Source organism: Urocitellus parryii, chromosome 4 (assembly GCF_045843805.1).
Source record: "Urocitellus parryii isolate mUroPar1 chromosome 4, mUroPar1.hap1, whole genome shotgun sequence".
In the NCBI taxonomy this organism is placed as follows: domain Eukaryota; kingdom Metazoa; phylum Chordata; class Mammalia; order Rodentia; family Sciuridae; genus Urocitellus; species Urocitellus parryii.
This window is the reverse complement of record NC_135534.1, coordinates 189,661,610-189,676,768: the sequence shown is the minus strand read 5'-3', so window position 1 is coordinate 189,676,768 and position 15,159 is coordinate 189,661,610. Positions and strand designations below refer to the sequence as shown.

Genomic DNA, 15,159 nt, shown 5'->3' with positions numbered 1-15,159 from the left:
ACACACACACACACGACTATTACTCAGCAACAAAAGAGAATAAAATCATGGCATTTGCAGGTTAGAGAAGATAATGCTAAGTGGAGTTAGCCAATCCCAAAAATCAAATGCCAAATGTTTTCTTTGATATAAGGAAGCTGATTCATAGTGGGATAGGGAGGGGGAGCATAGGAGGAATACACCAACTCTAGATAGGGTAAAGGGGTGGAACCAAAAGGGAGGGTGCGTGGGGTAATTAATGATGGTTGAATGTGATGATCATTATTATCCAAAGTACATATATGAGGATACGAATTGGTGTGAATATACTATGTATACAACCAGAGGTATGAAAAATTGAGCTCTATATGTGTAATAAGAGTTGTAATGCATTCTGCTGTTATATATAAATTTTTAAAAATTTAAGAAAAAAAGAAGCAGTTTGAAACAAACTTCAAACCAAGTGAACAGAAGGCAAGCTGAAGTGGGGTTGTGGGCTCGTTCCAGTTTCACTCATGAGGTCTGTTGTTCCATCATGGTATTCCTCATGTAGGAGGTGTGTTCTTGGGGAACTTGACCATGCTAGACCAGGCACGTGGAGTTGGTCCATGCTTCTGGCTCATGAATGGCTCTTATTTTTTCTCTCCATTTAGGGCTGCAAAGTCGTTGGAGCAGCAGGGTCTGATGAAAAGATTGCCTATCTTAAAAAGGTTGGATTTGATGTTGCCTTTAACTACAAGACAGTAAAGTCTTTGGAAGAAACATTGAAAAAAGCGTCTCCTGATGGTTATGATTGCTATTTTGATAATGTAAGTGTAAACTGATTTAATATTTAATTTATTAATAAGGCATTATATAAAGGAATATACCAGTTTCTATATAGACTGTATGAAGAAAGTACCTGTGCCTCTTTTAAAAATAGCTTTATTGAGATATAATTCAATAATTCAAATATAATTCATTCATTTAAAATATAAAATTCTAGGCTTGGCATGTTGCTCAGTGGTGGAGCACTTGCCCAGCATATGTGAGGTCCCCCGTTCAAGCCCCACCACTACACACACAAAAAAATTATAGAATTCAGCCATTTTTAATACAGTCACAAAATACAACCGTCATTACAGTTTTAGATAAGAAACACTCACCAGCTGTCACCCCTTTGTTTCCCCTTAGAAAGTGATCTTTTGGGACTGGCTTCTTTCACTTAGCAAAATATTTTCAAGTTTCATTTATATTGTAGCATTTATTAATAACTCTTTCCTTTTATGGCTGAATAATATTTCACTATATGGATCTACCACATTCATCAATCAATACACATATGATTTGTTTATAGTTTTTGGCTAACATGTATGAGATTGCTGTGAACATTTATGGACATGTTTTAGTGTGAACATGTTTTCATTTTTCTGGGGTATTCACCTATGAGTAGAACTGCTAGGTCACATGCTAGCTTCATGATGAACATTTTGAGAGATTGCCAGACTATTTCACAAAGTGGCTACACTATCTTCCATTTCCCCACCAGCAATCTGTGAGAGCTACATTTTCTCTATACCTTTACCAAAACTGGTCCATTATCTTATTATAACCATCTGTGTTTGAAGTGATATTTCATTGTGTTCCGATTTACATTTCCTCTATGGCTAATGATATTGAAGATCTTTTCCTCTACATTTGTGTATCTTCTTTGGAGAAATGTGTGTTCAAATACTTTGCCTGTCCAATCAGTGGATTATTTCAAGGGTTATAGGAGTTCTTTATGTATCTGGTTATAAATCTCTTATCAGATTCAGCTGATCACAGGAACATCAAACCATTGCTCTTAGAAGAAATACGTACCTATATGTACATTTCTCGCATAAATTAAATTAAATTTCTCACATAAGTTAAATTTTAAAGATGCCTCTCCCTAGTAGCTTCTGTTTTCTTTTCTTTTTCTTTTTTTAAAAATATGTCTTAGTTGTTGATGGACCTTTATTTTATTCATTTATTTATATATGGTGCTGAAATCGAACCTAGTGCCTCACACGTGCTAGGCAAGTGCTCTACCACTGAAACACAACCCCAGCCCCAGCTTCTATTTTCTTTACAAAAGAGAAAAAGAGGTTCAGAAGTGTTAAGTAACTTGCCTTGGCTGCTGCACCTATTATTCCCAAAGCTGGCATTCATACCCTACCCAGCTCCCCCGAGAGCTTCTTGAACTACACTGCTATGCCCCCTTCCTTGAATCTCTATGCAAGAGTTGAACCTTCCTGGTTCAGCATCTACCAGGGACATCTGTGTCTTTTTCCCTGCTCTGTGCATGACTGCAAATGACCAGGGAAAGCTCTGAGTTTTGATTTTGAAAGTTACAAATTTTAGGACATAGTGCACTTCATAAATATGGAATCCACTGATAATGAGGATCAACTGCATGTAGTTTGCAAATATTTTTCCCCATTCTGTGAGTTATCTTCATGGTCTAGATAGTATCCTTTAAAGCACAAAAGGTTGACATCTTGATGAAGTCTAATTTAAAATTTTTGTTGTTGTTGTTGTTGTTGTTGTTTGAGCTTTTGGTGTCATGTCTAAGAAGGTTTTGCCTTACTCGGGGTCATCAAGATTTATTCCTGTGTTTTCTTCTATGAATCCCATAGTTTGAGTTCTTACATTCAGGTCGGTTTTTTAAGTTAGTTTGTGCATGGTATAAGAAAGAGGTTCAATTTCATTCCTTTCCTAAAGAAGGGGGGAAAAAGGATTCTTTTGACCTCCACTGAATTGTTTTGGCATTTGTATAGGAAATCAATTCATCATAAATGCAGGGTTTATTTTTGGTACTTCCAATTTCAGTCCCACTGATCTTTATTTCCTTTTTTTCAAGCCATCTTGATTAATTTAGCTTTGCAGTAAGTTTTGAAATCAGAAAGTGTGAATCTTCAACTTTGTTCTTCCTGTGTCTTTTGAGTATTTTTCCATACTTTCAGATTGTAGAGCAATAAGACTATTGGACTGATGAGGGAATCCCAATATTTAATACATTAAAATTCATTTTATTATAAGGTATATTTCTAGAGTCAAATAGAAATGTCCATTTCTAATGTCTTTTTCAATTGCAATTTTCTTCACTGTTGTGATAATTTAATGCACTTTGTTTCTGCTAAAACAATATGAAATAGCAATTGTGACTTAATGATTTCTCCTAATTCTAATGCTTAGATTATTTAAGGTGTGCTTTGTTTCTCCTATCTGTTTAGGTAGGTGGAGAGTTTTCAAACGTTGTCATACCCCAGATGAAGACTTTTGGAAGAATTGCCATCTGTGGGGCCATCTCCACATACAACCGGACTGGTCTGCCTCCCCCAGGTAATGAGTTCATGCGGTGATCACAGGCTAGGAAGCTTGGGGAGGCTTCATAGATATGGGAAGGTCATCAAAATGTGAGAATGACTTCCTGATATTATGGATGAAATTTAAGAACATAGCATTTATTAAAATAAAATATAGGATTTCATATATTTTCTGCTAAATCAGCTTAGATTTACTTATTTATTTTGTAGCACTTGAAACCAAGGACACTTTACCAGTGAGATACACCCCAGCCCCTTTATTTCTCCCTCAGCTTGTTTTTTATTTTTTATTTTGAGACAGGGTCTTGCTAAGTTCTCACAGCTGGCCTCAGACTTTAAATCCTCCTACCTCTGCCTTCTAAGCAGCTGATTTTACAGGTGTGCACCACCACACCTGACTTATATTAGATTTCAATATGAAAAATTAACAGCAGGGGTGGGGGGGGGGCTGGGGTTGTGGCTCAGCGGTAGAACACTAGCCTCGCACGTTTGAGTGCCTGGGTTCTATCCTCAGCACCACATAAAAATAACTAAATAAAAATAAAGGTATTGTGTCCAACTACAACTAAAAAATAAATATTTTTTTAAAAAAAGAAAGAAAGTAAAATAACAGGATCCAAGAGCGCAGAAGAAACACTTATAACAAGTTCTAGTTTTTTACCTATCACTTTCTGCCGATTTGTAAAAAGACAGCCATGATTTGACTTAGAACACTTTGGCTCTCCGTGGTATTAGGTGACTAGGTGTGCGGTGGTGGAGGGTGACTTGACACTGCTCAAGGGAAGGGTAGGCTATCGGTCCTATAGTCTCAGGCAGTGCTTCCCAGTAGCAAGACAGTTGGCCTGACCAGTCTGACAGTTGCATTTCCCTAGCAATGCTCCATTGTGTGTTTTGTTTCTCCACTGCCCTGCTGTGCCCGGCATCCCCCATTCTCCACTGTCTTGTACTGGTCTTCCCTCCCCCGCCACACTCACAAAGGTTCAACAGCAGTATCAACAGAAAACTGTATCCATCTTTCCCAGTCCTATGAAAGGTCTTGTATAGGCCTCATATCTCAGATGGGAAGATGAATGGCCAAGACAATTAGCAGCAGACATAAAACAGATAATTAAAAACATAATAAAACATAATTAAATCCTATTAGCAGCAGACATAAAACAGACTTCTGAGCTCCTCATATAGCAAGCAACAAAATCCTTTCTGCTACGAATAAAAATGAGTCTTCTAGACTACAATCAAGTTCTAGGCAACCATAAATGGTTCACTCATTCTATGATGGGCTTCACTAATGGGAATGAAGTCTCACTAATTAACAACACAACTGCATGAAGAGGGTGGCTGAGAGTGGAAGGGGCAACTTACAGATTCTCTCTTGGGCTGTAAAAAAATAAGAGAAACTAGCTTCTCTAAGAAGGAAATTCCAGATTCACTTGGCAACTTTATTGTTAGGAACTTTTTTTTCACCTTTATTTTTCTAATCGATGAGCTAGAATCGTGAGAAATCATCTGCCTGCTAACTGAGCAGAGTTCTACGATGCTTTTGCTTAGACACATCTAATTAGGTTTAAGTAACTTGAACTGGTCTTTTTTTAAAAAAAAATTATTATTTTTTTTTAATATTTTTTATTTATTTTAGTTTTCAGTGGACACAACATCTTTGTTGGTATGTGGTGCTGGGGATCGAACCCAGGCTGCACGCATGCCAGGCGAGTGCGCTACCGCTTGAGCCACATCCCCAGCCCTAAAAAAAATTATTTTTTAGTTGTAGTTGGACACAATACCTAGGCAAACACTCTACCGATAAGCCACAATCCCAGCCCCTTGACCTGCTCTTTTTAGCAATTAGTCTTTGGAAGTTCAACTACTCAGGTAGATCTGGGAGATGTTAGCTGACTTTGTCCATTCTATTTTAACCAGTTGGGATTCTCCCTTGCCTTGGATCTGTAGAAATTCCAACATATTCCATTAGTAGAATAGCTCAGGGCCAAGTAATTATTTCCACCAAACCTTACTGCCACATTTGCTTTTTTTTAATTTTATTTTTTAGTTTTTGGTGGACACAACATCTTTGTTTGTATGTGGTGCTGAGGTTCGAACCCGGGTTGCATGCATGCCAGGCGAGCGCGCTACTGCTTGAGCCACATCCCCAGCCCCCACATTTGCTTTTTTTTTTAATCTCAAAAAATAAACTAGTTCCCATCAGGATGGACTAGGCCAGCAACAGTATTTCCAAGATTAAAAATATAGGAACTGGGGCTACAGCTCATTGATAGAGCACTAGCCTAGCAATGTGTGAGGCACTGGGTTCAATCTTAGCACCACATGAAAGTAAATAAAGACATTCTGTCCATCTACGACTACAACAACAACAACAAAATAGAAATTCAGGTTTCTGGGGCTGGGGTTTGTAACTCAGTGGTAGCACACTTGTCTGGCTCATGTGAGGTACTGGGTTCAATCCTCAGCAACACATAAAAATAAATAAATAAAAATAAAGGTATTGTATTCATTTATAACTAAAAAAGAAAGAAAGAAAGAAATACAGGTTCCAATGTTTAACTCAAAAAGAAATATGGTTGATGTGGATCATCTGCAGACGCATTCTTTCTGCCTCTAATTCAATTCTTTCTGGTTTTCATCCAATCTAGCATGTGGAAGTATTGCTCATCATGCATCAGTTTCTGTTGATTCAAAACAAAGCTCCATTTTTCTGCTGATGCTACTTTTCTCAAAGTAGTGAGTAGGGACCTTAGGCTTGCGTGACACCAACTATCTAGGGTGTTGAGGAAAGATTCTACCACTTGTCTCTTGTTTTCTGGTTCTGATATTCCCTAGGCATCTTCCTCTGACTTCTTAGAATTTGTAAGACTTTGCTCAGGTATCATTCTCTCAATTTCTGGAAACAGGATTCCTGGGAAAATGAACCAAGCAACCAAAACAATCCTTTCTCTCTTACAGAAGAACGGTTCATTCTTTACAGGCTGTAGGAGGACTTTGTGCTCTTTCTAGGCTAATGGTTCTCAAAGCGTGGACCCAGGACCAGCAGCTTCACTAGCTCCCGGGAATTTGTTAGAAATACAAATACTTGCCATGTGGGGTGTGCACGTCTGTAATCCCAGTGACCTAGAAGGCTGAGGCAGGAGCATTACAAGTTAGAGACCAGTCTCAGCAACTTAACGAGACCCTAAGCAACTCAGAGAAACCCTGTCTCAAAATAAAAAGGAGTAGAGATGTAGCCTAGTGGTTAAGTGCCCCTGGGTCCAACACCCCTTACAAAAGAAACACACTTTTGAAACACTCCAGATCTACAGTTCCAAACTATATTTCCCTCCTTCTCTCCCTCTCTCTCTATCTCTACCTCTATCTCATATCCCTGTTTCCATCATCATTTATTTTTTCCTGACCAATTTTCTTGGGTCTCTCTTTCCCTCACAAGAATACGTGTGATTTTTATTGAGACGGTGGTATGATCTAGAATAGTCTCCGGATCTCAAGATTCTTAATGTAATCACACCTACAAAATCCTTTTTGCCACATAAAGTAATATATTCACAGGTTCTGGGGTTTTGGATATGGGAGTCTCTGGGGCCATTGTTCTACCTACTACAGAAGACATGTTGATCGTCAGCAGCCCCATGTATCAGAGAGGGGCAGAGAGAATGAAGGGGAAACAGTGACAAGTGACTTTGATGGCTTGTGTTCCCACCCTGGAGAGCAACATGTAGACCCTATTGCTTAAATGTGCCCTCCTCTTTCAGGCCCACCCCCAGAAGCTGTTATCTATCAACAACTCCGCATGGAAGGGTTCATCGTCACCCGCTGGCAAGGAGATGTCCGCCAGAAGGCTCTGAAAGACTTGATGACATGGACCTCTGAGGTAAAGGAATCCAGAGCCACCCACTTCCATTGTACGCTAGATTCCATTGGCTTTTTGCCACTCAAGACCATCCATCTAGCAATTGGTCCCTTTTTCTGTGGCACTACTTGTTACTTCCTGTCTTTTGGATCATTGTTTTTCAAATACAAACCTTGCTTTTCCCATCCTGAAACGGAATATGAAACAACCCTCTTTAAATTTTATTTCTCCTGCAAATACAGGTTCATGTCACTGTTTCCCCCTTTGATAACAAAATACCTTACCTGCAAGTGTTGTCTACCCTCATGCAGACATCTCCTTTCTTTCCATTGTCACTTGAACCCACATATCAGGCTTTTGCTTGGTCACAATTCCACCAAAATTACTTTCATCAAGGTCGTTGATGTCCCTCACTCCGGGGAGATCCAGCGGCCGATTCTTAGCATTGCTTGGCAATGGCCAAGATTTGACAGTGATCTCTCTCATTGATGTGCTTTCTTTCCTGGCTTCTCTTATCTCTGATTTTTCCCCCACTGATTAGTCTTCCTCAGATTTCTCTTCTAGCTCCTACTTTCTAGATTAATAATATTAATAATAATTAATGTCCAGGGCATGGTCACTGGGTCTCTTTCCCTCTTACCCACACTCTGTCTATCCCTTAGTTAGCTCATCCAGGCTTGTGGTTTTAAATACGGACAGTATGTTGACAGTCCCCAAATTTCTATCTCCATCCTGATTTCTCCTGTGAAGTCCAAACTGGTATATCCAGCTGCTCAACTGCTGTACCTGAATGCCTAGTAACATCTCCAAGTTACCATGTCAAAAACGAAGTTTTAATCTTTCCTACTAGACCTGCTCCACATTCAGACTATGGCACTTCTACCTTCCTGGTTGCTCCATCCTAAAACCTTGAAATCATCTTTGATTTCTTTCTTTCTCTCATACCCATATCTATAATCTGTCAGTAGATTCTGGTGGCCTAGTCTTCAAAAGATGTGCAGAATTTGACTACTTCTTCCACGTCCTCCGCTACCACCCTGGTGCAGACTACCACCCTGTCTAACCTGGATGTTTGAAACAGCCCCTAGCTGATCTCCCACTTTTGCATCCCTATCGGTAATTCTCAACACAGCAGCTAGAGTAATCTTTTAAAGCATAAATCAGATTGTGATTCTTATGCTCAAAACCCTGCAAAGTTCCCCCTTTCGCTTAGAGTAAATCCAAAGTGCTTGTAATAACCTACAAGGCTGTACACAGTTGGCTCCTGATGCCTCTCTAGTTTCATTTCTTAGTGTTCGCCCCCTTGCTCGCTCTCCCAACTCCTCCCCCATCCTCCATAACTGCTTGCTTAATTTTCTCCTCTCCTTTGTATCTTTTCTAAATGGTACCCTGTGGATGAGGCAATTTTTAAATTAAATTAAAAAAAAACTTTAATTGACATATAATTTTACACATTTAGGAGGTATAGTCTAGTATTTCAATACATATATGCAGTATATAATGATTATATCAGGGTAACTGGGATATCCAGTACATCAAACATTTATCATTTCTTTGATTGGAACATTCAAAATCTTTTCTGGTAGCTATTTTGAAATATACAATTAATTGTAGTGAATCATAATATGCTATAGAACATTAGAATGAATAAGCCACCTTTGAAAATGATCTTATTGGGGGTGGCAAAAATGAAAATAGCAGCTATAATGAAAAAGGATGAAGACTAGAAATGGCTATCAACAGAAGAATAGATAAATCAAATTGTAGAAAATACATACAACGTGATACTGTCCTTTCATAAAAAGAACGGACATGCAATAACTTGATTGAATCTATTATAAAATCCAGACAAGAAACACTGTGTTATCTCCTTTACATGAACATTAAGTGGTAAAAATCAGAACCCTAGCTGCCCATGGGAATGGAAATTAACCAGAAGAGAACACAAAGAGTAGAGGGAAGGAAATGGGGAGGGAGGAGGGTAGGGAAAGGGAAGGTACTGGGGACTGAATTAGAACAAATTCTATTCCATGCTCTTATAATTATGTCAAAATGAATGTTATGTATAACTAAAAAGAACCAATCAAAAAATTCCAGCTTCCTTACTTTCTTAGTGACGTCAAGCAAATAATTTTGTCCATAAATTCACAAAGGTGCTTAGCCATCAGTATAATACATTAGGGGGGAAATGGTTCAGGTCACTCAGACCTCTACCTAAGATCCCTTTCTAAAAAAATCTTGAAAATATAAATTAGTTCCACTTAGTAGACTATGTGCCTTGTAATAGAAGAAGAAATGAAAAAAAAACCCTTCACTAAATAATGTTAAGCACAAACTGAATGAGCCTGGTCTTAAAGAGGAGACAAATGATTGGACTGCAATGGTGTTTACATTTCCTGAATAGGCCTCCCCTCAGCAAGGGCCAAACAAAGGTGATGAATCTGCATCCTCTGGCCACTGGAGGTGACTAAGACAGTATGACCTGACAAGGGTGCTCCTGTCTTCATCTACTTCCTCCTCTCCTGAGATCATGACGTTATTAAACTTTTCTAAACAATCTACATAGAGAATGCTTAATATTGCCTGTGACATTGCTCCTGTTGTTACACTGATGACCCTGATTTCTAAATGCTTCTTTGTGTACTTTGTCACCTCTTGTGCATACCAGGTAAGTGGATCTTGCTCCCAAATTGACTTTAAGTTCACAGAAAACAGGGCCTCCATTTCATTTCTTCCAGGTCCCCATGATATACTTGATAAAGTTCTTGTGTGAGAATGAGAGTATCATTTGCTTCAGAAACCAACATGTTACATTTGTTGTTTTCATACAGGGTAAAATCCAGTATCATGAACACCTTATTGAAGGATTCGACAACATGCCATCTGCATTTATGGGATTGCTGAAAGGAGAGAATTTGGGGAAAACCATAGTGAAAGCATGAGAGAAAAATGACACAGGAGCCACCACTGGACAATTTAAATGATTAGTTTTTCACCATTCAGTAAAAATTAGCACTAATTATCTAAATTATCTTAATTGTCTAAAAATTAGCCTTAAGAATAACTAATCACTTTGACCTACCTAATAAAATGCATTTAAATGATTTACAATTAGTGATAGAGAATGAAATTTTCATAGTTAAGAACAGCCAATCACCAACCTACTACCTACTACTGCTTCTCCTGCGTTATAGCCAAAAAATTATGACTTTGAAGTTGGTGTGTTAGCTTTCCATTACTGTGACCAAATGCCTGAATAATCACCTTAAAAGAAGGAAAGGTTTATTTTGGTTCACTGTTTTGGAGGTTTCAGTCCATGGTCTATGGGCCCCACTGCTTTGGGCCCAATTGGTGAGGCAGTACATCATCAGGGAAACGGGTGGGAGAAGCTGCTCATCTCATGGCAGACAGGAAACAAAGAAAAGGACAGAAAGGAGCCAAGACCCAATATCCTCTTCAAAGGCATACTCCCAGTGACCTAATGTCCTCCCACTAAGTCCCCTCTCTTAAAGAATCCACTCCTAATAGTGCCAGTCATGATAAAGCTTTTAACACATGGGCCTTAGGGGGCACTCATCCAAACCAAAGCAGAGTCTAAAAGTTTACTCCCTCTGTGGCCTTGAACTTCCGATTCTTTGTTTTTAAATTGAGGATAGTTACCTCCTTCCAGAAAATGGTGAACCTGAAGTAATAAGATCTCTAACCCTATTGATTATAACAAAAGTCTCATATGAACCAAGAAAAGCAAATCTCTTCATTCACAACAGGTGCAAAAAAGATAGCACCTAGGAATACTTATAGACCTTTAAAACTTTTTTGCAAGATTTATATGGAAAATGGCTTTTAAAATTCTGAGGAGCACAAATGATTTGAATATATGGAAAAAGTAACGTGCTTCTGGACAGGAAGATTCAATATCAGAAAGATGTCAATTTGTTGATCAATTCTGTCATCCTTAAGTTAAATAAAATTGTACAAAGAATGAGGCAAAAACTGTGTATAAAAACTGGATGGATATAATAAACTACCAATAATGGTCTGTTTTCAAAGAAAACTGAGTATGGAAAATAGAGGGATAAGAGAAATCTTTGGAATGATAACATTTGGTACTTTTTGAACTCTGAACCTTACAAATTTACTCACAAATACAATTAAAAAATAAAAGTCCCTGCTTTTTTCTGTGTCCTTCTTTTACCAGTCTGTTCAATCCTAAAGTTATCAGTGGGACTGAACAAGGCTACTGCCTCTTAGGGTTTGGAGTAGGGGAACTCCATGACCCAGAGCAGGGTGAGCTCATGCACGGAGCCTGGCTTCCTGACATGGACAGTCAAAGCTCAGTGTTGTGTATGTGTATACACCAGGGAGCAGAAAGGGGATGGGAAGTATTGGGTGGTGTGTTGTAGACTTCAGTGTCATGGCCCCATGAATGGTCTCAAGGGTTTGAGCAGGTGAGGAGAGCATTTGCACAGGAGGGCTGCCTGGTGTGTGGAGTGCAGGCAGAGCAAGGAGAATATCATGCCTGGCAACTGCATCACAAGGGCTGTAAGAGTTCAGGCAGAATAAGCAGGATGCTGATGTGGAGGGGTGGCCTGGCATGGGGCATATGATTCCAAATGAGGTGAGGACAGTATCCACGTGGGAGTGAGTGACAGGCAGTTGGATCCCAAGTAGATTAAAGAGTTGCTTATGCATGGGATAGCCTGGTATGGGGGTCAGAGCCCAAGAGGAGCTTCTGGGTGGCAATGGGCTCACCAGGGGCTGGTGGAGCAGAGGGAAAGAAGAACATCCTCAAGGGGAAGCAAGAGTGGTGACCAGGTGCAGGATGTCAGAGCTTGAGTGGAAGGAAGGAGTATTTACGGGCTGGGGATGTGGCTCAAGCGGTAGCGCGCTCGCCTGGCATGCGTGCGGCCCGGGTTCGATCCTCAGCACCACATACCAACAAAGATGTTGTGTCCGCCAATAACTAATAAATAAATAAATATTTAAAAAAAAAAAAAAAAAGAAGGAGTATTTACATGAGAAGTGGAAGGTTGGTGATACAAGACCAACATGTAGAAGGTTTGATCAAGGAAGGAAATGCAACGTAAGCCAGTTTATGCCAGAAAAGGGTTACAAACATGGAAAGAATTGGAAGTATTAGTGTGAACTCATGAGTCTCAATGCATGAGACAAATTATGGTTGTTACTATATACATACTGCATACAAATGTACGTAGGTATACATACATATATTCCTTAATTCTGTCCACTAAGTGGTTTTAATAGTGACATCCCAATAGTGATGCGAACACCAAAATCTCAGAATATGGCTTTTACATACCATATCTCTACAAAACAGAACTAAAGCTCCTTGGAGAAGTGGCTTATTCTAGGGCTGGGGGAGGGAAGATACAAGATGGGTGGGGTGAGGCTCAGTGTGAGGCACTCGCCTAGCATGCTCAAGGCCCTGGGGTCAATCCCCAGTGTTTAAAAAAAAAATCACCAAGACGAACTGCTTAAACCAGAAAGTAAGGAAATATTCAAGGAATGAGGAGGTCATGTCAAAAAAAATTCAAATTCCCACTAGACAAATCATGGGAAATTTGAGCTCCAAAATAGGGGTCCTGTCTTCTAATGTGTTACTGATGAAATCTGAGGATTTAGGATGTGGAGACATCAGGTTCTCTTGAAATGGGAAAGAAATCAGAGGCTAAAAGCACTTAAAAATCACAGAAAGAGGAGTTTGAGCCTCCTACCTTATTTGGTCAGGTGATAATCCTCCCACAAGAAAGTATTATATTTCACCAAACAGAACTAGAAAAGCTATTAACTGGGAGACCCCAGGTCTGCAGAAGGGTATAAATGAGATAGAAGACTAGAAAGAGATGAAATGGAAGCCTCTATCCCATCCTGCCACACAGCTTGCTTCTGCCTGCTCCAGAATAATGGTAGCCAGGCTTACATGCCCTGGGCTGATTAGAAGACATTTCTCTACACAAAATATACATCCTGCTGAAGAAATTATATTACTTCAAGAAAAATTAGCAGGCACTGACAATTAGGGTCTCAACAGCAAAACCTAGGTGAATGAAACTAAAAAGCTTCTAATTCAGACTTTGGACTCTGAATTGGAAACACTGATCTCATCTGACTTTGGATTGTCTCCTTGAGGAAGTATGTACTGCATGTGGGAAGAATGAAAAGGAATGATAATTAAGAGACTGGGGTAGAAATAATCCATGTGCTCACGTTAAGACTATTTCCCAGCCTTCCTTCCTTCCATGTGACTGATTTCTGGCCAAAAGAGGAGAATATAAATTATTTCTGACTCCAATGTTCCCAAACTTCTTGGTTACATTATCCTTGAGGTCATATAATTTTTTTTCCACAATGCCCTAGGCCAAAAGAAATACCTACCAATTCCAACTGCTGGTTAGTTCCAACAACACAGTAGTAGTAGTTGATGTTGTCTCTATCAGTAAGAGATGTGCTATCACTAAACATTAAAATATTCTGAGAAGCTCCAGGGAGTTCTCTGCAGTGCCCTTGGAACCCAGTGGTGACCCATGGATCTAAGCTCTTTTTAGGCCAGTGCTTAAACACACTGTACCATGTACCAATTCTCCCCTTCCTTGCCTCTGGGACCTTGGAAGTCATATGTCCTAAACGGCATGGCTACAAAATGTCAGAAAGCAACAAAACCTGGAAAATAAACTTTTATTGCGTTAAGCTTGTGTGATTTGTTGTAACTAGCATTTGTTGGAACTAGCTTACCTGTAACTAGCACTGCTTTCTTTAATTCTGTACAGTTCAATATGGTGGCCACTTGAGATCATTAAAAATTAAGACTGCAATTAGTGGCACATACCAAAAGCTTTAAAACAGCAAGAGGCTAAGACAGGAGGACTACAAGTTCAAAGCCAGCCTCAGCAACAGTGAGGTGCTAAGCAACTTACTAAGACACGGTCTCTAAATAAAATACAAAACAAAACAAAGCAAAAACAAACAAACAACAACAACAACAACAAAAAACAAGGGGCTGGGGATGTGGCTCAGTAGTTGAATGCCTCTGAGTTCAATCCCTGGTACACTCCCCACCCCAAAAAAAGAGTCAGCCTCAGCAACTTAGCAAGGACCCATCTCAAAAAATAAAAAGGGTTGGGAATGTAGCTCAGTGGCTAAGTGCCTCTAGGTTTGATCCCCAGTACCAAAACAGAATTCAAAACAGAAGCACAGGGAAATATTTTTTCATTAAACACAACTTTATTGTCTTGACAGAACTATAATTCACTTTAACCACTGCATCGCATAGGACACTGGTCTTCTAACACTTGTATAGAACGTGCATTATTTTTAGTGTTACATACAAACATATCACCAATCTAGTCAGTATCAACAGACTAATTCAGTTCAGATGACTTTTTTCTATGCACGGATGGAATATTATGGTGGGTTTACTTGGATATTTTATGCAGGTAGCACAAGTTAGAATATACCTATGCAGACAGCACAAGTTACAGTGTTTTGCACGTAAATCATAATCATTAAAGTGAGACATTTGCTATTATAATTATTTTCTAGGCAAAAATATATGGAAAATATTTAAATTTTAAACAAGGCATATCATTGAGGCAAAATTCAGTGCAGATACAGAAGCTAGTACTACAACCAGCAAAAACGGGACTAGGAGAGTATAGTGCATATTCAAAGATCAACACCGATTGCAATTTACAGCAAAATGAAAAGAAAAGACTGTTGAATTCAAGTGTTGAAGATAACATAAAAGGTAACACTGAAGACAATCATTAAGAATTACTAATTTTTTTAACAAATTAGTCAAAAAATAATTCACAAAATTAGTCATAAGAAACGAGAATTAAATTTCTAACAAAACAATTTTTAAAAATTTTAGCAGACTGTTTGTAAACACAGCGCGCTATTAAAACAGCTTAATTCTTACATGACCACACACAAAAAAAGAAAGTTAGATTGAAAGATAAAAAGAGTCAGGCTGGA

The 15,159-nt window shown here is 39.0% G+C and overlaps 1 protein-coding gene across 2 annotated transcripts in view; it reads left to right on the top strand.

Annotated features, from left to right (window-relative positions):
- Ptgr1 (prostaglandin reductase 1) overlaps window positions 1–11,327 on the top strand; it is a 28,768-nt gene extending 17,441 nt beyond the window's left edge. For both annotated transcript variants that reach the window (XM_026391121.2, XM_026391122.2), the window contains 4 exons: window positions 633–788; window positions 3,216–3,324; window positions 7,067–7,185; window positions 9,996–11,327. In XM_026391121.2, the coding sequence (XP_026246906.2) occupies window positions 633–788; window positions 3,216–3,324; window positions 7,067–7,185; window positions 9,996–10,106 (495 nt within the window). In that variant the 3' untranslated portion in view covers window positions 10,107–11,327. The remainder of the gene's footprint in view (window positions 1–632; window positions 789–3,215; window positions 3,325–7,066; window positions 7,186–9,995) is intronic.
- Window positions 11,328–15,159: the final 3,832 nt, after the last annotated feature.